The following is a 26,337-nucleotide window of genomic DNA, read 5'->3' on the forward strand; positions in this document are numbered from 1 at the left end:
ATGAATATATATTGTATACCATGAAAGGTCCTTTGTGTTAAAGTTGTGTGTCTGGCAGAAAGACTAGGTTACCTCCCATTATTTTTATTTCTTTCCATATCCTATAACACTTTGGGTGAACAAAAAACACAAACCATTATACTTCAAGTGTATTTAATTTCCATTTCTACCCTTATTTTTCAAATAATGAAAACAGCAGGCAACACACCCATCACCCACAATCCACCCAACAAACTTAAAGGGAACCTGTCACCAGGGACCTCATTTTCACTAAAGACAGGTTGCAGAAGTCCATTACAGCTTCATTACAAATTTGCCTTTCTGTTTTCTCTGAGCATTTTCATTACAATATAATTGTGTGTTATAACTTACCTTGTCAGAATCATCTCTGTAGTCCCAGGGGTTGGGCCTTGGTTTGGATTTTTTTTCTGCTTTCCAGAATACGGCATGGAATATTAAATACTTCTACAACCTAGCTTTAAGCTATAGCAGGCATGTGGCAGTATCAATGTACAAAAATAACTGTAAACCTAATAATAATAAATCTTAAAGATAACATACTTGGGCAGATTTACTTACCCGGTCCTGTCGTGATCCCAGACGTGCATTGCCTGATGAGGATGAAGTCCGCCGCGATTCAGTAAGATTGTGCGCCTGATATCCTGCATGTGTCGCTTCCCCGCTGTGGTCCACCGGAGTTCACCTTCTTCCTCGCGGTGTATGTGAGTGCATGGCTTGCGACACAATTTGAATTTTAGATCCTGCGCTTAGTCCGAATCAGTCAGGTTGTAGGACGGCCATGCCCCCCAATTTGTGTGGCGCGATTGCGCCAAAAACCCTTGTTAAATGCGGCGCAAATCGGAAATAGTCGGGAAATTAGTAAATGTGCCCCACTGTCCCCCTGTTTTATTTAATTCATTTTTTTCATTTTTAAATATTTGTTTTTAGACATTTTATTCACTCCTAAAACAAAAACAAAAGAAAAACAACATACAATACCTTATTCCATACCATACATAGATCTTCTAAACAAAGAAACTGATATAGCTAGCTCTTATGATTGTTGAGGTTCCACTCGTGCAACGAAAACCATCCGGACATTGGATGCATCTATCCAGTGATAAAAAAATAGTTTTTCCAGCCACAGGAATCCCTATTACTTAATACTATAGTAGCCCAATAAAATTGTATTTCAATATCATCTGTGGTAAGTTGAGAAAAGTATGGAAGTGTTGTGCTAGCCAATAAAAATAAAAATTCTTCGGTGATGTTAAATACTTTTTGTGTAAAAAGTACAAAAATTCCCAGGCCTGGGGAAAAATAAAATTCCTTTTTATGTATTTTCTCTAAATTGCGATTGCCTTAAATCAAAAATATTTTAGCACTTCTTTCATTAATGTTTTTGTATGATATCATAGAAATGGCATTAACTATTTGTTTAAGCCAAGGACTCAATAAATAGGTTACAAAGGAGTTAAAGTGTGTACACTGACTGGCCTGATTAGAAATTTGGAGTTGAGCCCATAGCAGATTTGAAGGTATTGCTGTGCTATAGACGGGTATTACTGCACATTTAAATGTAGTAATTGCTGCTTTCAAGAAGTCCCAGTGAACCTGTCAACTGCTTTTTTTTGCATCCACTGAGAGGAGTGTTCATGGGATCCCTTTGTGTTCAGCAAGCTCTACAAGATTTAAAATTTGGCATGTAGCATTCATGCTTTGTTTTTTTAGCATAAAGCCATTTTGGTCAGGCAAGACTAGGGAGCTACTGACTAGAACAAGTCATGATGATAGGATAGATAAAATTCATGCTGAAATCTCCAAATATCATGAAACTCCATTTTGTTCAGTAGAGATTGGAACCTTGTTTTATTACAAGGTTTACGTCACCGTCAGCTATTAGTTTCGTAATCGCTGCACTTGCAGATTTATACTGACCTTTCGTGCATACATCTTCACAATTGTGAATGGCTGTTATTGAATTTAATAGTAAAAGATAGTAAAGCAACTTTTTAAATCTATTTTTCAACCTGTAAACTGAATCAAAACTTATTCAAACCTTTAGATATATTTATATTGTATACCATGAAAGGTCCTTTGTGTTAAAGTTGTGTGTCTGGCAGGAAGACTAGGTTAACTCCCATTATTTTTATTTCTTTCCATATCCTATAACACTTTAGGTGAACAAAAAACACAAACCATTATACTTTAAGTGTATTTAATTTCCATTTCAACCCTTATTTTTCAAATAATGAAAACAGCAGGCAACACACCCATCACCCACAATCCATCCAACAAACTTAAAGGGAACCTGTCACCAGTGACCTCATTTTCACTAAAGACAGGTTGCAGAAGTCCATTACAGCATCATTACAAATTTGCCTTTCTGCTTTCTCTGAGCATTTGCATTACAATATAATTGTGTGTTATAACTTACCTTGCACCCTGTCAGAATCATCTCTGTAGTCCCAGGGGTTGGGCCTTGGTTTGGATGCATTTCAAAAAACAACATAAAACTTGTTTGTGCTACTCACTCCTCAACTCATGGCCCCCACCTTTGAGCTCCTATACAGCTCCTCCTGCTCCTTCACAGAGCTCACAGCAAGGTGAGCTGACATCAGTAGGGGAGGGATGAGTTGTACAAGAGCGCAAAGGTGGGGGCCAAGAGTAGAGCAGTCTGTAGCACAGACAAGTCATGTGGTGTTTTCTGAAATACATCCAAACCAAAGCCCAACATCTGTGACTTAACAGACGATTCTGTCAGGATGGAAGGTTAGTTATAACACATATTTATATTTTAATGCAAATGCTTAGAAAAGGCATGTTTGCAATGTAGATTTAATGGGTTTCTGCAACTAGTGAAAATGAGGTCCTTGGTGACAGGTTCCCTTTAACATTCCAATTCTCTTACAGGGATATGCACAGAGAGAAAGGACCTACTCTAAGTCTGATAAACAATCTACTTTTTTTTCTCTACCTCCCAAAAGCCATAGTTGTATGAAGTTGCTTATTTTTTGTGGGACATATCCTATTCGCACCACAACAAACATTGTACTGGGATATAATATTCAGATTGGTTTGAGAAAAAAAAACCTTTCCTAATATTCTAATATATTACTTCTATTTTACAGTTTACAATTCAAAAGTTGAGAATATATTGTGATCCAGAACAGAACAAACGTGAAACAGCCTGTGAGATTTCTGGAATGGTAAATACATTAATGTATTACTAATAGTAGTTTGCATAATTTTTATCAGAATTATTTTATTGTTAAAGAGATAAGTGATTTAATGAAATCTAACTATATATGTAATAAAACTATACATTTAACATAAATGCCGTTACCAATAATGTACATTTACATTTACAATTAATATGTCAATGATTAACCCTCTCTAACAATAAGAGAGAAAATAATCATAAACATATTTTGACATTTCAGACTTCTTTGTAGACCATTTCCATTTTATTGCCAAGCAGGTTAACACATTGCTTAAATGGTTCCGCATGGTAGCATCATCTGAAAACTCAACTTTGAAGTGAGATGTAAACTGGTTGTATAAAGTCACAGGGGTTTATTATTTATTTAGCACTAATGTCAAGAATGAGAAAAAGTGTGAGCAATGAGCTTCCCACAACCTCTGTCTACTTGGCGGCACTGTGCTAAACTGCAGGTAACAATTGGGCAGCAGTCCCTACAATGGAAAACTACACAGTACAGTAAGAAAAAGAAAGACAAGCAAAAGTAAGGTTAAGTCAGACAAACCGGATGGAAAACCAAGATGGCAGCGAAGTGCAAAATTGTAAGACATAAGAGTAGTCAAGGTAAGACAAAAGATCTGAATCAAAGCAAAATCACAGCTGAGTATCACAGAATCTCATAAAGAACCAGTGTCAATAGCAGATATAAATAACACGAAGCAGGAGGTATAAATGGAGTTACTGGAACTGCCCCAGAAGCTGATTGGAGCACCCCTTCAGCACTTCCATTGGACTATGTGCACATACATTCCCTTCTGAGAGAAGCTGCTGGCCAGTCGATCAATACAACCCTTTGCAGAACTGAAGTCTTCCTGTCTCACACTTCCTGCTGCTCTCCAAGGACATCCCTTTGCATCTGTGCATCTAGTGCATAATGCCAACCACAGCAAAAGGGACATTTTGAAGTGGGGAGAGCTTGACTTCAGTGCTAAATTCTCACCTACAAAACATAATATAACTAGTTTGCATATAGCTTCAAATATGATTTGCTGGATAATGCATTCACACTTGTCAATGACAGAAACATTGGAAGGTATTAAGCTGCTTCACAACATACAGAACTGGAAGTGGTTTATAGTTGAATGTTTACTAACAGGTTCCCCTAAAACAGGGGTCAGGAACCTTTTTGGCTGAGAGAGCAATGAACGCCACATATTTTGTAAGAACCTTACAATAAGCACATGCCTCCCAGTAGATAGGTAGCCACAGAACATACCCCCAGTAGATAGGTAGCCACAGCACATGCCTCCTAGTCGATAGCCAGCCACAGAACCAGCTTCTCAGTAGATAGCTAGCCACAACACATGCTCGCCAGTAGATAGGTAGCCACAGTTAATGCCCCCCAGAAGATAGGTAGCCGCAGCACATGCCCCCCAGTAGATAGCTAGCCACAGTACATGCTCCCCAGTAGATAGCTAGTCACTCCCACGCTCTTCTCTTTGACCCAGGCTTATAATATGGCGGTGATGGCGCCTGGGTCGCACAAAGGACTTGCTGCCTGTGTCCAGTGATCAGTCTAAGACACACGGCAGCCAACAATATTTATTAAAGATTTGTCTGAGAGCCAGATGCAGCCAACAAAAGAGCCATATCTGGCTCCCAAGCCATAGGTTCCCTACCCCTGCCCTAAAACATTCTCTAATCCCTGATCCTTAAGATCTACAAGAAATTGATTTTTTTTAGAGAAAAATGTAGTGATGATGGTATTGACCATGACATGGTTCCTGCTCTAATGACAGCCTGACACATCTATACACACAGATCTCCCTACTCAATATCAGAGCAGGGCACATGCTCAACAGTCAGCCTGTACACCCGTATTCTGTATCTAGGTTAGTAACAGCCGAGTAAGAAATACACTTTATTAACTTATTTTGTAGTGTTTCTGTTATATGTTTTATGAAAGTGCACTCTCTGTAGAAAAGTGCACTTTCATAAAAAAAATAACAGAAACACTACAAAATAACAATAACTTTATAATACATTAATAAAGTGTATTGCATTTTTATTTTTATTTTATTATAAACAAATTACTTAAAAAAACCTAAAATGTTTTTAAAAGTTTATTTATACTTTAAGCATAGACAAAATAGAACTATAAATGGATAATTGTTGGGTATTTATCATACGCTGGTGCATGGTGAGCGGAGAGGCAGTTCGATAACTTGCTGCCTGCAGATTACATTGCATTTTCATGAGGAGCAGGGGCAGTGTCATGTGACCAGGGCCGGATTAAGGTTGGTGGGGGCCCCTGGGCGCAAAGTCTGGTGGAGGCCCCCATTGAGTGTAGCGTGCATACACGTCCTCCTGCTCACTTTCCACTATCCCAGCTGTAACACAGCTACATACAGCCGCCTCATCCCCAGTAACACAGCTACATACAGCCGCCTCATCCCCAGTAACACAGCTACATACAGCCGCCTCATCCCCAGTAACACAGCTACATACAGCCGCCTCATCCCCAGTAACACAGCTATATACAGCCGCCTCATACCCAGTAACACAGCTACATACAGCCTCCTCACCCCCAGTAACCCAGCTACATACAGCCGCCTCCCCCCCCAGTAACACAGCTACATACAGCCGCCTCACCCCCAGTAACACAGCTACATACAGCCGCCTCACCCCCAGTAACACAGCTACATACAGCCGCCTCACCCCAGTAACACAGCTACATACAGCCGCCTCATCCCCAGTAACACAGCTACATACAGCCGCCTCATCCCCAGTAACACAGCCACATACAGCCGCCTCACCCCCAGTAACACAGCTACATACAGCCGCCTCACCCCAGTAACACAGCTACATACAGCCGCCTCAGCCCCAGTAACACAGCTACATACAGCCGCCTCATCCCCAGTAACACAGCTATATACAGCCGCCTCATCCCCAGTAACACAGCTACATACAGCCGCCTCATCCCCAGTAACACAGCTACATACAGCCGCCTCACCCCCAGTAACACAGCTACATACAGCCGCCTCACCTCAGTAACACAGCTACATACAGCCGCCTCATCCCCAGTAACACAGCTACATACAGCCGCCTCATCCCCAGTAACACAGCTATATACAGCCGCCTCATCCCCAGTAACACAGCTACATACAGCCGCCTCACCCCAGTAACACAGCTACATACAGCCGCCTCATCCCCAGTAACACAGCTACATACAGCCGCCTCATCCCCAGTAACACAGCTATATACAGCCGCCTCATCCCCAGTAACACAGCTACATACAGCCGCCTCATCCCCAGTAACACAGCTATATACAGCCGCCTCATCCCCAGTAACACAGCTACATACAGCCGCCTCGCACCCAGTAACACAACTACATACAGCCACCTCAGCCCTAGTAACACAGCTACATACAGCTGCCTCGCCCCCAGTAACACATCTTTATATCTACCTTCACCCCTACCAGATATGCAGTCCCATGTAACATACACCTCAGCCCGCACAGCCACACACACACATTCACTGTATAGAGCATATACATACATACCATATACACAGCATATACAAAAACACACATCATATATATACATATATTTTAAGGTGTATATGCTGATATAAATTTATGCGTGTATAAATACAGTATATGCATCTATGCATATATCCACAGCATATACATATATACACAGTAGATTCATATATACACATATACACAGTATATACACAGTAGATGCATAAATACACATATATACACATATACACAGCATATACATATATACACATTTATACACAGCATATACACGGTAGATGCATATATACACATTTATACACAGTATATACATATTTAGGGCTCATTTACACGGCCGTCTGGGGGGACGTACATACGGCCGCAAATTTGCGGCCGCATATATGTCCCCATAGAGGGCAATGGCGGGCCGGCAGCGGTAGGGTGCTGATCCGCGCTGTACACCGCAAAAAGATAGAGCATGCTCTATCTTTTTACGAGTGTGCGGCCATGCACCGCTGTTTTCTATGGAGGGAGAAGGGATCACCTCCTCCTCCTATCCAGCACATGGCGGTATGTCCGCATGGCGGGCATACCGCGTGTGAATGTACCCATACACAGTATATACACAGTAGATGCACATTTACACAGTATATACGCAGTAGATGCACATATACAGAGTATATACGCCGTAGATGCACATATACAGAGTATATACACAGTAGATGCACATATACAGAGTATATACACAGTAGATGCACATATACAGAGTATATACACAGTAGATGCACATATACAGAGTATATACACAGTAGATGCACATATACACAGTATATACACAGTAGATGCACATATACAGAGTATATACAAAGTAGATGCACATATACAGAGTATATACACAGTAGATGCACATATACAGAGTATATACGCAGTAGATGCACATATACAGAGTATATACACAGTAGATGCACATATACACAGTATATACGCAGTAGATGCACATATACAGAGTATATACACAGTAGATGCACATATACAGAGTATATACACAGTAGATGCACATATACAGAGTATATACACAGTAGATGCACATATACAGAGTATATACACAGTAGATGCACATATACAGAGTATATACACAGTAGATGCACATATACAGAGTATATACACAGTAGATGCACATATACACAGTTTATACACAGTAGATGCACATATACACAGTTTATACACAGTAGATGCACATTTACACAGTTTATACACAGTAGATGCACATATACACAGTTTATACACTGTACATACACATATACACTGTATATACACTGTACATACACATATACTCTGTGTATACACATATACACTGTATATACACATATACACTGTATATACATATATATATACACCTACATACACACACACAAATACATTTTTGCACACAAATACATATTTATATACTTACATTTCCAGGTGACTGTTCGTGGTGTCAGACGGGTGTTCGAGCGGGGGTGGAGGGCGCGGGACGGACTGCTGCTTGTGCGGGGGGGGGGGGGGGGGGCGGTCCGGACTGCTGCTTGTACCGGCGGGGGGGGGGGCGGACTGCTGTTTGTACCGGTGCGGGGGGGTGGGGGGGGACGGGCCAGACTTCTGCTTGTACGGGGGGGGGGGGGAGATAGGGGCGCGGACCGGACTGTTGCCTGTAAGGGCGCGCGGGGGGGAGGGGGGTCGCATGTTTGGCGGGGGAGGAGGGGGCGGGGGGACCGTGTTCGGGTGGGTGGAGTGGCTGAGGGTGGGTGATTTTTCGGGCGGGGGGCGGCGGGAGTTGCGTATTCGGCCGGGGGAGGGGAGCGGTGTTCTTCATCCAGGTGCTTTTTCCGGCGGGGGGGAGTTGCGGAGGGCGGGGGTGGCGCGAGTACTAGCGGGGCTGCTTGGATGGCCATGCGTGTGGGCGGGCGTGGAGGCGGTCAACTTTTCCGGGGGGGCGTGTGGCTCAGCCTTGCAGGGGAATAGGCGGAGCGCTGGCGTGGGGCGGTAGGCTTGAATATGCAAGCAGATGGGAGGGTGGGGAGGCTGTGACCTGTGCCGGGGGGCGGAAAGGTGGCACTAGCAGTCTCCTGTGCCGGGGATGCGGCCCGGCTTCAGGGAGATGTCGGCTCAGGAGGGGAGGCGCAGGGGGTGGCATCTGGTGGGGGCCCCCTGGGGGGGCAATATGGTGGGGGCCCCGGGGCTTGAGCCCCGGGAGCCCCGCCTATAATCCGGCCCTGCATGTGACGTACTTATTATATGGGTGTTTTTCATATATATATATGTGTGTGATTTATGCTTTTCTTATTTTTGTATGTATCTGCAATAAAGGAAAAAAGTATTACATTTTCATGGTGACAATTGTTCTTCAACACTGTACCACAGCAGAAGAATTTCATAATTTGCTGTGCTAGCCAGAGAATACAACTCATGCTGTGGTGTAGATCCAGTTCACCAAATTTGCAAACTGTAACAATGTCTAACTTTAGTTAGATCCACCATATGTAAAACTCACCCATTGGTTACTGCACGTAGATATAGCTTTCAAAAGTCCGAGCAGAACAACTAGCTAAGGAAAAAACAGATATATAAGTCACATGGAATTATACTGACAGAGGTATTCCCTTTATTATTGTGTTGGTATGCTGCTTTTTCTTTTAGATATATAGATATCTGTTTTATAGAACTGAAATAAAAAATATGTCTATTTATTTTTCAGAATGGAGAGGTATGTGACAATTTCTTTTACAAAGATAAAAAGGTAATGTAGGTACTGTGCCAATTTAATTACAACACATTCTAATTTTATTTTTGATGTAATATATGCTACATGTGTGTTTTTGTGAAAGATGCCTTTTAAACTGTTGTTAATTGTAAAAAGCTAAAATATGAAACCTGAGTAAACAGTTTTTATCCAGGGAAAAAAAATATTTCTCTTTCACTTCCCAGTGTTTAAATGGTCCAAGTGATGTTGGCTCAACGACCGCTCCTTGCATTTGTCCACCTGGGGAGAAAGGACCTCCTGGACTCAAAGTAAGTATGCTTGGATTGTGCTCACATTATATATACAATTATATGGTGATGAAACAGTAGATTTTTTTGATGTGTGGACAAAACTAGGAGAATTGAGAAACAAACTTTACACGTACAGTATATACAGTGCAATAACTTCACATGTTTACCATATTTTAATTAATCAATGATAATTAGTGATGACTAAATCTTACAAAATCCTTCTATCGCACACTTCATTCCGCTTTTTAAATGAACTTTTTAACATTGCGTCAATGTTGTAGAAAAGAATTTGCCTTACGCATCATGTAAAATGGATAGCCAAGAGCAAACATTGCTTTCTATGTCCAAAATAAATAATAATAATGACAGAATGTTGCTGATGCTGTTTATTTTAAAAAGAAAATGTATTTTGTGTTTACAAGAATCACAGTGTTTACAGTAGACGGCCTTTTTATGCCATGGTGTAATGCAACTTGCTATTATTAGTGTAAGACCCTTTTTTTTAATTTTCAATTTTTTTAAAACAAAATTTTCTAATTCTTTTTACACTGTAACATACCTGAAAAGGTGAAAAAAGTCATAGGACCTAGGGGAAAAGTTTAAATTAAAATGTCTGAAAACCCATCTGTACCTTTTAACATCTGAGATGGAAAGATGGAAAATTGATGAAATTGATTTAGAATTATATATAGAAGATTTAGAAGTAAAAGAGGCAGGGCCTTCTGAATGGGGTCCTCTTTCCCCTTTAAAAAAAAATACACATTTGTATGCTTGCACATGTGAATTACAGTCACACACATATTTCATTCTTTATGGTGGCAGGTTGGATGCTGGGCTCCTTTACACTGCAGGCCCCTAGCATCTGCCATGGCTGCTACCTCTATAGTTACACCGATATTACCAGCCATGTACAAAGTTGGTAATTTATAGTCTAGTTAGACTGATCTAGATAAAGAAAACATTGGCTAGCTAGATAGACTAAACTGAGATGGGTTCAAGGTCAGACCTGTAGACTTGTAACTCAATCTATATGGTAGCTGACAAGTAACCGTTATCACTGCTGGATTAAGACACACTGAGTATGGTGAGCTAGTCCATCCACTGTTGTGTTTCTACAAATGAGGATGGCATCCAGCATGTTAGATGTTTCATTATAGGTGCTATATTCATATGTTTGTTTTAACATATTGCCTTCTATCAGTGTTAAAGTTACATCATTTTTTTGAGTCCATCTACATAGCATTGGTATTGCCAGGACATTTAAATTAAGTAGACTTGTCCAGTACTCCAAAGTCCTTTTCTACTGAAGCTTTGCAACGTAAGTGGATAACCTTTAACAATAAACTTAATTTGTTATTTCTCCGGTCAAGCCTCCAGCTTCCATGAATCCATTTGTAATATACTATTCTCCTCTGATTAAACTATTTCTCATTTTATGTACCAACCTTTTAAAAAGTACTAGTTTTAATGCCCTGGAAATTTCAAGATACACAACATCCACAGGCTCCCCCAGGTCTAGTCTAATATAAATCCATGCTGATGGTGTGATATAAATGTATTTACATTTCATTGTCAATTTTCCTGAATATATTTATCTTTTCAAAGTTGGACATATTCATAATTTGCATAAAACACAATCATATTACGAACTAGAAAAACAGGCAAAGGTTCCAGCTACAGACTTACCATTTTGTACACGACCACAGCAAGGGGGGAACCTTTCTGGAACTAATTCTACTAAATGGGTAGCTAAAAGCCATTTGGAAAAGCATGTTTTTTTCCAAGCATCCTTCATTGGAAAAGTTCTGTTTACAACACATGCCAAAAATAATGGTTCTACGTATTAAACACAAAGCTAGTTAGCAGTATGTCAGAAATGAATCAGCCATCAGCCACATCAGAAATGAAGAATGAAAATAGTTTTAACTTATAGGTGAAATTTATTTTGTATTGTTTTTTTGTTACCAAAAGTTTTCTCCTATGTTTGATTTTTTAAACAAATATAAGTTGAATAGCAGTATACAGATATGAAAAGATAAAACAAACATTAAGACATAGCAATATTATTAAAATAAATTCCTGTTGCTTTTAAAAAGGCCAAATAAAATAACCATCTTGAGATTGTGATAACCTTTAATGCCTAACTGAAATGGTACTAACAAGCTTTTGGGACTGCTATGGTCCTTTCATCAGGAATGATATAATAGACTTTCTAAACACAGATTTTATACACAAAGGTTCAGAGAAGTGATGCAAAAAATGTTAATAAAATAACAATAACAAAGCTGAGAAACAAGGTCTTTAACCCCTTAAGGACATAACCATTTTGTATCTTATTATTATATATTCTGTCAGGATCAGTAGCAGCGCATTTCATCAGTGGGGGGATGGAGGAACTTTAGGGCATTTCATCAGTAGGGGGGCTGGCTTCCGGGCATTTCATCATAAGGGGACACTACAGAGCATTTCATCAGTGGGGGAGGGGTTGGCTGCAGGACATTTCACCATTAGAAGCTGCAGGGCATTTCATCATCAGGTATTTCATTACTGGGGAAGCTGCTGGACATTCCTTTACTGGGGAGGCTGTGACCAATGCATACTCACATTGACTTATATTTGAGTATTTTATTCATTATTTCAATAAAATACTCAATACTCAAAAGATTCAACTTTTTGACAAAAAATGAGCCCCAATATGGTTATGTCTGTAGATCAGTGCTTGTTGCTTCAGCTTTTAAATGTAAATAGGTTTCATCTATAAGGTGTCAATCCATGACCTTGTCTTATCCTCCAATCTGCAACAGTACATATTTAATTGACCCAATTAAAAAAAAAATATTTCCAATTCCAATTTTTTTTCTAATTCTGGATATACAAGGTCAGATTTTGGCAATAAAGAATAAATGTTGAGAAAGGAAATCTTCCATTGTAAATTAATATGAGGTGCATTATCCCTCTGTTAGTGGTCTTGAAACACATTAATTGATCCAAAAAATAGAGTCATAAATTACATCTTAATTTTATATACAAGTATCTAATCTTTCTTTTTTCTTTCTTTCTTTTATTAATTCATATAAAGAAATTCATAAACATATAATAGATTAAAAACAGAATTCCAGTAAAAAAGGTCCAATACAAATTTTACTCACACTGTAGTAGATTTCAAGTTAGATCAAACAAATCATGTTCCTCTATTCACATAATAATTACCCTAACAAGTTTCATAAGACCATATTTATCATACAACTTCCCCACATTAGAAACAGTGCTGTATGTGCCCTTTCATGGTAAATTGTTGTATCGATGATTATACAAATTATGTTACTCGCTGGAGCGAGTATGTCATCAAGTATGTCATAAACTTCATACAACTTGATACAAATTAAAGACATGAACGTTTTGCATAAAAGTCAAGCTTTAAACTTTTAAAAAACAAAAAAACAAAATACCAAATAAATAAAAACAAGAGGAAAGGACACGGCTTCAATGCAACAACATAAAAGGGAAAATCTTTATTTAGTAAACAACAATGGTAATGCATAAAATAGACTGAGAAGCATCTCAGAAAAGATACAAAAAAGCACGCCAGGTAATATGTCCTAAAATACATAAACAAATGTAAAATGTACAATATAAGGGACCCAAACATGTAATGAACAGTAATGAACGACAATGGGTGTAAAGTAATAATGAGGTAGAGCCCTTATATAGCTAGCAGGTATACTGTAATAATGACAGAGGTCACAGACGCCAAATGATAAACATGGATAAACACATACAAATAGTGCAAAATGAGTGGAAGCTAGTGTGACCAAGAGGAGGACATGATATTACCTGGCGTGCACCCCGACGCGCGTTTCAATCGCAGCAGGTCTTTGTCAAGGAAATTTTAAGTATAATTTTGTAGGATTTTAAATGTGGAATACAGAAAAAATTATTAATACAGTACATGTCTTTTCAATAGGGAGATCCCGGACAACCGGGTAACCCTGGATCCCCTGGACAACCTGGTCAAGATGGTAAGCCTGTGAGTACTAAAACATTGTTTTAAATATGTTTTTCCATTGTTTCTCATGTATTGCAATCAAACACATAATGTTGCATAAGTTACAGGAAGCGATTGCTTTAGTTTCAGCTGTGTGAATGTGAAGAAACCCATAGGGGGACAGGAGTACTGGCGCTCGGAAAATCTTTGGTCTCAGCTGGATTGTTAAAAGCAATGGTTGGGCCAATAAGTAGGCCTGCTCCTGCACATTAGCTATAGCTTTCACCGGTTCCTGATGCAGGTTACAGTGCAAGTCTATGCAAGTCAACAGTGCAAAATGCTCAAGCTCTTGATAAATCCATCCTATAGAACTTAAATTAAATGTAAAGTTGTCCTCCCTTTTTGGGTACTCCCTGGTTGATGCAGCACAGGACCCCCCATGGAGCAGCCTATGTGGTTCATTTTACTGCTGGACTGTAGGGACTGCAGTCAGACATCACTATTGTATTTTGGGGAATCCCTTCAATATTCATCAATCATCATGGTTTTCAGCATGTATGCAGTAGATTTCCTTATAATAAACAAAGGAATTCCCCACATAAGGTTTGACAAGTATAATTTCTTGTTTTAAACTGCAGTTACAGTTAAGCCACTCTGGATATAAAAAGACATGAAAGGGAAAATATTGGGCGCTTTTTAGAACTGGAAATAAAATGTCAGTTTAGTTCTTTAGTTCATGCTTTGCCAAATACATGTAAAAAAACTAAGGAAAGCCCACTTTGCACTTCAGGAACATTTCACAGTTGCATAATTGGTTGCTGGGATACTGGACATTTTGGCCAAATTACTGGAAATGTTTCTAGTCCAAAGATTATGTTCCATTTTTTTACATGCTTTAATTGGGTGAGTAATAACCGGCAATCCTGGACACAACAGTTACTTCAAATATATAAAACTATCAAATAGTCAGACCTCATAGCAGTGATCAGCATTTATTATTGCTAGGCCACCAAACAATACTCTTCCTGGTTTCAGTCGTGAAATAGAAAATGCTACTTTGTTGATTTGTGCTTTTAAAGAGACATTCAGTTATTTTTTTTTGTGGCTGTTAGGTTCATTTTTGTACATGGCTACAGTATGCTGCACTGCAGTGTCACATGTGCAAACACACAACAGGGACGATTAAGAACTTTTGTTACTCTTTTCATATGAATTATTCTTTGCTCTCCTATCCTGAGACATGTGAAACAGTTTCTTGAGAACAAAATTACCTGGACACACTGGGGCACATTTTCTTACAATGTCGCTCGGGTTCACTGAAAGTGCATTGTCTGTCTATATTGCAGCGTGCAACGATTCACTAAGATAGTGCGCCAGAAATCATGAATGTGCTGCTTCCCCACTCAGGTCCGACAGAGTTCACCATGTGTGGTGCATCTTTAACATAGGGCGTGCAACACAAATCCAAAGTTAAATACGGTTCTAGTCCGAATCAGTCAGACCAAGCGTAGGCAGTTTGTGTTGCTTGGAAGCCAGTGCAGCTGCGCCACAAAAGGGTCATGTGCGCCACAATCGCAGGGCGCCCACTTCTTAAATACCTGTGCAAGCCGTTTTAGTCATGAAGATCATGCATAGTCTGATAAAGTGCATCTCAAAGCGGCACAAAGTCCTTAGTAAATGTGCCCCACTGAGTGGAATACAAATGAGTTATATTGTGCAATAAGGATTTTCGAAGTAAAAACACTTGCGTTAAGCGGGAGCTATCATTTTGGGTTGCTTTCCGGCCAAGATCTGCATGGAGCTCATATCATGTTCTCCATTTTTTCTGTGGGTTATATTCCAGTACTCTGGTTTCCTTGCACATTGCAAAGACATACTGACACTCCAAGTGTCTTCTTGTGTTGATGATCCTAGTAGATATGCGGATGAATATCTATCTTAAAAGCCAAAAGGGAACATTTACTAACTCACTTTACTAATTTACTAATTCGCTAAATTCAGTTTGCCTGCTTAGCGTGCAGTGCCCACATTCTTTATGAATCTGGCACCCCGTGCACTGCTCCAATAGAGTGCAGCACTTTTTTTTGGTGCACCTGTAACATGGGACGTGCAACACAATTCTGTCGGACTTTGCATGTTAAATCTGAAGCACCGGCTGACTGAGCATCGGAATGCCCCGTTATTTTTGCCTTGGCCTTTTTTGTGAGAAAAATGCCATATAAATATTTGTTATTGAACAATTCATGACCGGAACATTTCATATAAAGTGTTTATAATTTCTGATGTCATATCACTATGATGAATTGGAAGATAAACCTGAAACTATTTAATAATTCTGATGTTTAGTTATAAATTGTCCTAGAGAAATTGTTGTTATGTTTTTAAAGTGAAACAAAACAAAGGTGAAATGTAATATGTACATTAGTAAGTTTTGGTGCTCGTGCTGTTCGGGGGGTAATATGTCATGTACAGGCAGATGTGAACAGTATGCACCATCAAGAACAATGTCTATCAAGGATCAGGCCACAACTGGACATGTCATTACTGTGTCCATCATACATCTTCTCGACATTACCCCTACCAGAGCTCAGTGCGGGACATTTATTATTTTTTTCTTTCTCTGCTGTATAAATGAGACATTTGGAAGGTCTTTTTTGCGCCTTATGTATGATCATGTCTTATTTCTTGTGATACATTTAGTTTTTCCTATCCTGGCAGGCACAACTTTTGGCCTTTTTTTAAAACTATTTATTGCAAATTTCTCAAATCTACGTTGACTCAAGCCAAGTGATGAGGGTTATATGCAGGAGTGGACACTACTGTAAATTCTGGATTTGAGGCCGTGGCCTGAATTTTTAGTCAGTCTAGTCACACCCCTGGGAGACGACAGCATATGAGGATGCGGTCATGTGTGGCGTTAACACGTGCATTTTGAAATCACAACAGCTGAGAAGATGAAATTCTGTAAAATTTTAGTTCCCAAAATATGTATGTTGTACAACATAAATATGTTAACAAGATGTTAACATACACACTAACATACATGTTTGTTAACACAGTGTTAGCATACTGTATATGTTAAAATTGCATTAACACATTTATTTTGTAAATGTGATGTTCAAAGCAATGTAATTAGGCAGATCTGCTCTTCTCCACTGTTGTGATGCATTTGAAAATGCATGTGTTAACACCATGTGTGACCTCAACCTTAGAAGTAACCAATACATTTCAATAAAATGTAAATGAAAAAATGTATTAATTAAAAACACTGCCCAAAGTTTCAATGTCCAGCAGGTTTATGTGCAAAATGTTAATCATTTAAAGCATAATTCCAATTTACATGTTAAAACAGGGTCCATGAAAAATAATCCTTCCTTTGTACTTGCCCTGGACTAGGTGCAGATTTGCGCCTAAAAAGTTGCAAAAATGAGCTAAAAAAGTGATACATAAGTGAAAAGTTGCACGGAACATCTGGAAATAAAGATACATAAGGGGCATTGCACAATATGCAGACCAACTTGAAAGACAATGGAAAAAGTCGCAGTGAAAAGTCGCAAAAACAACTATCCCCCAGTTCTGAAAAGCTAAGAAGTTGTGGATGAATTCCATGGCAGGTCTGGCCTCGAGGGGTATAATAAACCACTTCAGGATCCTGTATCTACAGTAAATGTACTGGGCTATGGCCCGGCGCCAGGCATGTGACTTTCTCATGCCTTGAGCATCAGAAAACAGCTATACAAAGTATGGTTTGTATGATTTGCATGATTTTAACAAACTATTGAGTACTTGTGGTATAGTATTGATGATGGTACTGTGTGATCAATAAGAATCACAGAAAAATGTACAGAAACCGAGGAAGGATGTCCATTTTAAGGACGTTAATCCTACCGAACCATGATAAATGCTTCCGATTATAACGCTGTAGATCCCCCGAAGTGCGCTCCAACAGAGGTATGTAGTTGAGGCTATATAGTTTAGATAAGTCAGTGGGAACCGAGATGCCCAGGTAACGGATTGATGTCTGTTGCCATTGGAATGGGAAACTATCTATTTTATGTTGTACTTCTGACTGAGGGAGAGAGATGTTTAAGGCTTCCGATTTGGAGTAGTTCATTTTAAATTTACTGAGTGCGCTGTATCTCTTAAATTCCTGAATGAGAGACGGAAAAGAGATCCTCGGTTGCGATACATACTGCTTTGCAGTGACGGGAGCCCATACGGATGCCATTCCTAATGGCAACAGCCAAATGCTCCATTACTATAACATATAGCAAAGGGGACAGAGGACACCCCTGCCTAGTCCCATTTTTGATCGTAAAAGAAGACGATAAATTACCGTTAACCCTAACTTTCGCAGTGGGGTTGGAATATAGAGCTAGGATTTTCCCCAAAAAGTTCAGCGCTGCCTCCATGAAACCCCAGCTAACCCGCTCAAAGGCCTTTTCTGCATCGATCAACAATAAACAGGCTGGGATTGAACCTGCCTTTGCCTGAGACATCAGCAGGAAGGTCTTAATCAGATTGTCTCTAGCCTCTCTTCCCTGGACAAATCCCACTTGGTCAGTGTGGATGACTGAGGGCAGGTGAGGGGCCAGTCTCTCTGCCAAGACTTTAGCGACCACTGTGCTGTGCCCTGTGGAGGATACAGGGAGTGGATTTATGCCCTTTGAGGGTCGAGAAGAGAGGGCCTGGCTATGGGCCGAGGGCTTTACTGGCCAGTCATCCCCCGCTTCAGACCATAAGGCCGAAGAGTGAGGAGCAGGTGATACAGCTCCCCTGGGGGATGACTGCCAACGGACGGTCTCCCTCACTGCCATTCCAACATGACCCCGCTGTTGGCCCTCTGCCCCTGCAGCCCAGGAGGGGCCAGGCGATGAAGGGGAGCCCTGTGGGTCACTGTATGGTCTACCTATTGTAGCTGGTGGGCTTGTGGGCTGAGCTAATTCAATAGCAGACAGTACCTGAAGGTCGCCACTCTGCTGAGGCAGGAGACCAGGATGGATGCCTCTGTCAAGGAGGGATGCCTCCACCCGATGACAAGTGGGCAGCAGGAGCCCCAGGAGACCGCTACACGTCACAGCTCCTTTTCTGAACTTCCACTGGCTCTGCACTCACTGCCCGATCTGCTTCCCGCTCCGACCGCACCACGGAGCAGACAAAACCACTCCGGCTGTGCGGGGAGAGGGTCGCAGTCGGGAGTTTTGGCCGCAGGGTCCGCCATCTTGACCACGTGTGCCGAAAGCATTGGCTCGTCGGCTTCCTCTCTCTGCTCCCTTCTGCTTGTGCCGGCGTCGGATCTCCGCTGTGAGGGAGATAACTGAGGTCTCCTGCTGTACAAGGCTCCATCTCTGCATCTAACGGACCACGTACAGAGGCCACCGCCATGTCAGGGTTCCGGACGGGTGCTGCTGCCGATACCAGACCGGTGAGATATTTGCTGATCCCTCTAGCTGAGTTCCGTCCAAGCAGCACTGAGGGGGTCCGGGCACCCCCTTTTCTCTTTGCACCCATGTACAAGGGAATCACTGGATACGGGTGTTTATCGGTCGCCGGACAGGGTGAAGGCAGGAGCGAGCTTAATGTGCAGCCATCTTCCTCCACAGCCAGGACACGCCCCTGATGATACATTTTTAAGATGAGATAATTACAACAATAGCAAAATGTACATTATTTTAAGTATACTACTGATACACAGAAAATCCTCTTCTTTATTGATCCTGATTTTCATGCTTTTCTGACATCAGAGCTTTATGAAGACTTTTTTTGAGGGAAGAACTGTAGTTATTATCAGTGCCATTTTGGAATAAATATTACGCTTTGATTGTTTCTATAACATTTTTTCATTGTGGGAAAAACAGAAAATAGCAATTTAGTTTTTGTAATTTACCATAATCTTATGTAATTGTGTAATGTAATTGAATTTTTATTGTGGGTCCAAAATTTTTATAAATGATTTAGTTTTTAAGAACAGTTTTTTAGGTTTTTAGTCCCACAAAGGAGCTTTGACATGTCCTCATTTGATGTCTTGCAGTTCTCATGCTGTCATGTGTATCAAATGACTGTAGGGAAACCTGTTAGGCCACAGCATAATACGCATGCACGGATGGTGGACCTGGAGACATTCCTTAGGTCCCAATATACCAGGTCGTAGACCCTATAGACCCGGTCATACAATCAGCATGTGTTGTCTAATGGAGATTTTTTTATCAATCTGCCCTGTCAGCATTTCTTTAGATTCTACTTTACTCAGCACACAGTGTGCTCTTTCCTCGACCTGATAAAAGGATGGTTCCTCCCTGAATATCATGGTCTCTTTTTTATCACAAACTAAAATACATTTTGGTCCAAGTTGTCTGTTTTATTTCTACCCAAAACCTCCCAATTCATCCAACCACCACTATCTGGGGGACTCTGCAGCCCGCATCAGACCTTTTGACATTTGCTAACAAACTTACTAGCCTTACTACCTTAAGTATTCACTTGTCAATAAACCCACTAGACTTACCATCGGCGGTATAGTGCTACCAAAGCCTTACTTATTACTTCTACTCATTGGGGCACAGCATGTGTTAGCTTCTTCTTCTATTGGCAACCTGCAGTCATATTTGTGGAAGTACTGATGCTTGACAGAAGGGGCATTTTCCTTCAGAAGGGGCATTTTCCTTCAGAAGGGGCATTTTCCCTCTTAGATCACAATTACTGTTCAGTCACAAGTAACTGCAGCATCTAAGGGGTTTAAAGACCAGGATTGTATTTTTTTTGTATATTGAAAACATACACTTGGCCTGTGAGGGGCACAAGTACATGCAAATAAATGAAGGGAACACATAAACAGCACAGTGTAACTCCAGGTAAATCACACTTCTGTCAGCTGGCCACTAATATCCATGTGTCTGCTTAAACTGTCAGATTCAGACTTCCTGAGGAAGTGATGTGAGGATCTGACATCCACCAGTGCTTATGGCGCAACTCACTGCAGGGTAATTGGCATTTGCCTGAGAACACCAACATTAGCAGATACGACCTTGGTGCTTTTCACAGATGAAAGCAGCTTCACAGTGAGCATATGTGACAGATCTGGAGATACTATGGACAACATCCTGCTGTCTGCAACATGCTTTAGCATGACAGTTTTGGAAGTGGATCAGTAATGGTGTAGAGAGGCATTTCTTTGGAGAGCCGTTCAGCCCTCCATGTGCTAGTCAGAGATATCCTGACTGCCAATAGGTACTGGGATGAAACACTCAATGCCATTGTGAGAACACATTCTGGTGCAGTGGGCATGAATGTTCTAGGCCTCACGTGGATGTATTGTGACAGCAATTCCTGCATGATGCAGACATTGATGCTATCCAGTCGAGCACATCTGGTGCAGTACACCTCGTTCCATCCAGCAATGCCACACTGTACCACAGGCTGTCCAGCAATTGAGTGGTGCTTTGATCCTGGTCTGCGAGGAGGTCTTTGCACCCAATCCACTATGTAATGAATAAATAATTTCAACTGGAATATTTCATTCATTGAGATCTTGGATGTGGTATTTTAGTGTTCCCTTTATTTTTTGGGGGTTGTTTGTCATAAAATGGAGTATGTCCAAGTTAAAAGTGTTGTAGTGATGTGAGGAAACCACCTGGCCAATCATAGTTATGGCTAGTTGCTGGGGGTATCAAGTAAAGTGAAGTATTAGAGGTATCAAGGGGTTAAGATGGTAGCAAGTCCTCTTCTTTGAGCCCTATTTCACCCATGAACTATCAGTTTGGTTATATTTTCACTTCTCAGCAGTTTTCTTGTATATACGTTTCCTATATAAACTACTAAACATATGGCACATCTTCACTGCAGTTGACATTTAGGGTATCTGCAAACGTTGGGGATTATGTGCAGATTTTATACATGGGTATACATTAAAGTATATCTTTTTTGGATATTTTAATGTAATGTATACATGGCGTTGTTTTCTGCACAGGAAATTTTGCTCAATGCAAAAAATAAAATAAGGATGATGCCACTTTTCTTGTGTGTTCTCATGGATTTTGTAAATTGCGGTCTATGGGAGTGAAAATCTCCTCTATGATGCAGATTTGATGCATATTTTTGCTTGAAATGATGAACACATAGAGCAAGAAAAACATATGTGGAAAAAACGCATCCAAGTCTGCATCATAAATGAACTACCTTTAACACAAATCCGCACAAAAAAAACACAATAAAACTTGCATATTTGATGCAGATTTCTAAGTGGATTTTCCTCATGACAATCCACAATATGTGCAAATACTCTTAGTCTATCTATACACAGGAATTTAAACCTCGACAAATAAAGCCAGTCTTGCTCAGGTGAAATACTATATGGAAGCTAAAAAAAAGTATTTTACTAGTTTTTGTACAAGTCATGAACAATTTGTAAATATGAACTCGTTCCAGAACCACAAAAAACCTGTCTAGTAACGAAATCACAAGTTAAAGGGGTATTCCCATCTGGGCATTCACATTTAATTTAATTCATTTGCCATATGTAAACATTTCTTCAAATGGATGTTATTAAAAAAAATGTTCCCGTGTGAAGATAATTTCTCATAAATGTAGCCATATTGTCCCTTAGAAACGAGATAGCTTCCTTGGATAAGGCCACCTCAGATTTTGGCAGCGGTGGCCAGATATGCGCTATTGAGTCCTGTCTGACCTCCTGGATTCAGCAATCATTACCACAGGACGGCTGTAGTCTATAGAGTAAAATCGGCCATTTAATATTCAGAAACTTTTTGTTTCCTTGTGCAATGCCTCCAGCAGAGGTGGCAGTATCCAGGGACACAGTCTTGTTTCTAAGGAACCATAAGACTACATTTATGAGAAATTATTTTCACACTATATTCATCTAATTGAAAAAATGTTTACATATGGCAGATTAATGAATCTGAATGTGAATGCCCAGAAGAGAATACCCCTTTAAAGTTAATTTCATGTCTGTTCACTGTAACACTTTACTATTGAGCCAAGTGGTCATAGTCTTACAGTGATAGTTATTAATTACATCTGCTTTGCTGAAAATACAAATGTTGTACATTGCTAACACTATAAAACCATATGCTACTTTTATAAAAACAACAGTTAAAGAAAATGATTTCAATATCCAGCAGGCCACATCCCCTTAAAGGAAATCAGATGGAGGTCAGAAGAATCGACGAGAAAGAATGTATGGAGGGTTAAGGACAGTAGTAGAGTTTCAGCCTAAATGTTATGCATCCCACTATACAACAACCTTCTATTGAGCGTATGTATGGGAGACTTTTGTGCACAGTAGTAGTCCACTAAAGAGAAAAGATGGTGGAGCGGCACTGTGTAAAGGCAGTAGGGAGCAGGTCTTCGCCAGGGTCCGACAAACCCCACCAGTATTTAGCAGAAATCAATGGATGAAGCAGCACTCCAAAAAAGATAAAGTGACAAACGTTTTATTCCACCGTGGATGCGATGTTTCATCTTTTCTATAAAGACATTTTCAAGCATAGTAGTCCACTAGTTATGGCTAGTGAAAGAAACTGAACAGTCACCGCAATGCTCTCTCATTGATAATGACAGTCAGTGCTACTTACAAACACTAACAGCCAGCAGAATTACTTACAGTATTGCCTCCATGCTTCTCCAAAAATGACAACTACTATTTCTCTATAACTGTAGCATAGGCCTTAGTCCTCCAATAAACAGTTACAATACTAATACTGGTAGTTACTGGAAGACAGAGTAACCCTGATAAGCCCCTCTTCCTCCATAAATTGGACAGACACTGTATAAACAGTGACAAGAACTTTATATACTAATATATATGTATTCTGCAATTCTTATGGTATTTATGTGTATTATTTATGCCAGCATAAAACTGACATTATTACAGTGTCCATAGGTGGATTCTTGGTTTTTTTTCCCTTTCCCTCCCCCTGCTCTCTTCTTGATTGGCTGTTACAGTATGTAAGCTAACCAGCAAGTTCATCCATTGTATCCAATACACATCAAACTCAGGTATCGGGAATAAGACTCATGAGTCAAAAGTCGGGTATCAGTGACAGGTATGAGAATGGGCTCCTGTGTGCACCAGAAATGTACATGATAATTCCCTGCTCAGGTCCACCGGAGTTCACCATCTTCTTCCCGGTGCATGTGAGTGCATGTCTTGCGACACAATTTTAATCCCCCGGTTTGTCCGAATAAGTTAGGTTGTCCGACCGCCACTCCCCCATATTTGTGTCGCATGAAAGTCGACGCCAAAATCCAATCACGTGCGGCAAAAACCCCAGTCAAATGCAGCGCAAAACGAAAAAAGTCAGTAAACCCAGCGAAAATGTGGTCCGCGGACCCTTAGTAAATCTGCCCCATTATATAAGGTCCTGCCAAATAAAGAATAACTTAGATACACTATGAAGAACCACTTCTATAGTGACTACAGCCATGGTTCTAATGTCATTATAAAAGGTGAATCATATGATTATGTTCTATAAAACTAAAGATACAAGCAGTTGAAGAGATAGGGGCAGATTTATCAAGCTGTCTGAAAGTCAGAATATTCCTAGTTGCCCATGGCAACCAATCACAGCTCCCCTTTGAAATATTCATGAGCACTGGTAAAATGAAAGCTGAGCTGTGATTGGTTGCCATGGGTAACTAAGAATATTCTGACTTTCAGACAGCTTGATAAATCTGCCCCATAGAAGCTATGCATATTTCTAGTTCTGTAGGATTCGTAACCACAACCAGGTGTTTTGAAAAATGAAATTATCCCCTATCTTGGAGTATGAGCTGAAGGCAAAGCTGATACTGAGTATTGATGCCATTGTAAAGAGATGTCTGATGTGATGCATTTTTATTTATTGGTAAATGGTCAAGATTTGCATAAGATGGAATTCTAGAACAAATATTTCATACCCAACCTGAGGAGGCCGGTATTTTAGTGGTATAAAAATGGGTTTCTATTCTTTTAAAAATATTTGATGACTGTTCAAGAAAAAAAACATCACATTGTATAGCATTAGAAATTGACAACATGTTTTGTATTGTAAAATTATTTTAATTTGTAAAGTTTCCATTGGCCTTGTGCCTGCGGAATCCTGTGTAATGGAGTTCAAGCTTATCTCTGCAAAAAGCTTGTGAATGGTTATTCTGGGCAATTGTTACTATTTACAAATGATAAATACTTTCTCTGTGTGGTCTCATGGTAGGAAATTATACAGTTATACATGGGCATCAGCCAGCTTGGAGTATGAACTGGCAATGTGGGCAAAATTGTATTCAGAGTTTTTTGTTTTCATTGGAGAAACTCAAATGTACAATAATTCTCATTGTTTCTCACTGTATTGAATTAATGTTATCGTTCGAGAAATTATGAACACACTTTTTTATATTACATTTTTTATATAATCGTTCATTTTTGTCGTTAAAGCTTAAGTTCTTAAAGGGGTATTCCCATCTGGGCATTCACATTTAATTTAATTCATTTGCCATATGTAAACATTTATTCAATTGGATGTTATTAAAAAAAAATGTTCCTGTGTGAAGATAATGGGGGTCATTTACTAAGGGCCCGATTCGCGTTTTCCTGACGTGTTACCCGAATATTTCCGATTTGCGCCGATTTTCCCTGTATTGCCCCGGGATTTTGGCGCACGCGATCGGATTGTGGCGCATCGGTGCTGGCATGCACGCGATCGAAATCGAGGGCGTGGCCGAACAGAAACCCGCCTGATTCGGAAAAACCGCAGCATTTAAAAAAATAAAAGTGTCGCGGGACTCGCGCTTACCTTCACTAGGAATAGGCCGGTGAACTTCAGTGCATTCCGGCGGGCCTCGGGGAACTTCAGCGCAGCACACCTGGTGGACGTCGGAGGAACTACCTTAGTGAATCCCGGCCGGACCCGAATCCACCGCAGAGAACGCGCCGCTGGTTCGCGAATGGACCGGGTAAGTAAATCTGCCCAATGTCTCATAAATGTAGCCATGTTGTCCATTAGAAACGAGATGACTTCCTTGGATACGACCACCTCACATTTTGGGAGCAGTGGCCAGACATGCAGTATTGAGCCCTGCCTGACCACTTGGCTTCAGCGATCATTACCACAGTACGGGTGTAGTATATACAGTAACTCCTGGAAATTTCATATACAAAAACTGTTTGTTTCTTTGTGCAATCCCTCCAGCAGAGGTGGCCGTAATCATGGAGTCAGTGTTGTTTCTAAGGGACCATATGACTCCATTTATAAGAAATTATCTTCACACAGGAACATTTTTTTTAATAACATCTAATTGAATAAATGTTTATATATGGCAGATTAATGAAAAAGAATATGAATGCCCAGACGAGAATACCCCTTTAACGCTCACAACATGCATGGAGCTGTAATGGATGTATGAAGAGCCCTCGTAATACAGTTATGCAGCAAACACCCAGTGGTTACACCCGAAATTGGCGCCGGCACTGATCGTGGGTGTCAAGCTTTTAAATGCCACTGGCGAAGTCGCCAGAAATCATAAACATGTTAGGTATCGCCATGTTCCAAAATGCCCGATCTATCAAAACATAAAGACGGTTATTCCAGGTGTTAAACCAATTTTGCA

General features: G+C 40.3%; 1 protein-coding gene across 1 annotated transcript in view; it reads left to right on the forward strand.

Moving 5' to 3' along the window:
* Nucleotides 1-26,337, forward strand: part of COL21A1 (collagen type XXI alpha 1 chain) — a 235,518-nt gene that overhangs the window by 163,116 nt on the left and 46,065 nt on the right. The window contains exons 9-12 of the mRNA XM_072142258.1: nt 3,132-3,209; nt 9,457-9,465; nt 9,687-9,770; nt 13,717-13,779. Coding sequence (XP_071998359.1) covers nt 3,132-3,209; nt 9,457-9,465; nt 9,687-9,770; nt 13,717-13,779 — 234 coding nt within the window. The remainder of the gene's footprint in view (nt 1-3,131; nt 3,210-9,456; nt 9,466-9,686; nt 9,771-13,716; nt 13,780-26,337) is intronic.

The sequence above is a fragment of the Engystomops pustulosus genome, chromosome 3 (genome assembly GCF_040894005.1).
Source record: "Engystomops pustulosus chromosome 3, aEngPut4.maternal, whole genome shotgun sequence".
In the NCBI taxonomy this organism is placed as follows: Eukaryota; Metazoa; Chordata; class Amphibia; order Anura; family Leptodactylidae; genus Engystomops; species Engystomops pustulosus.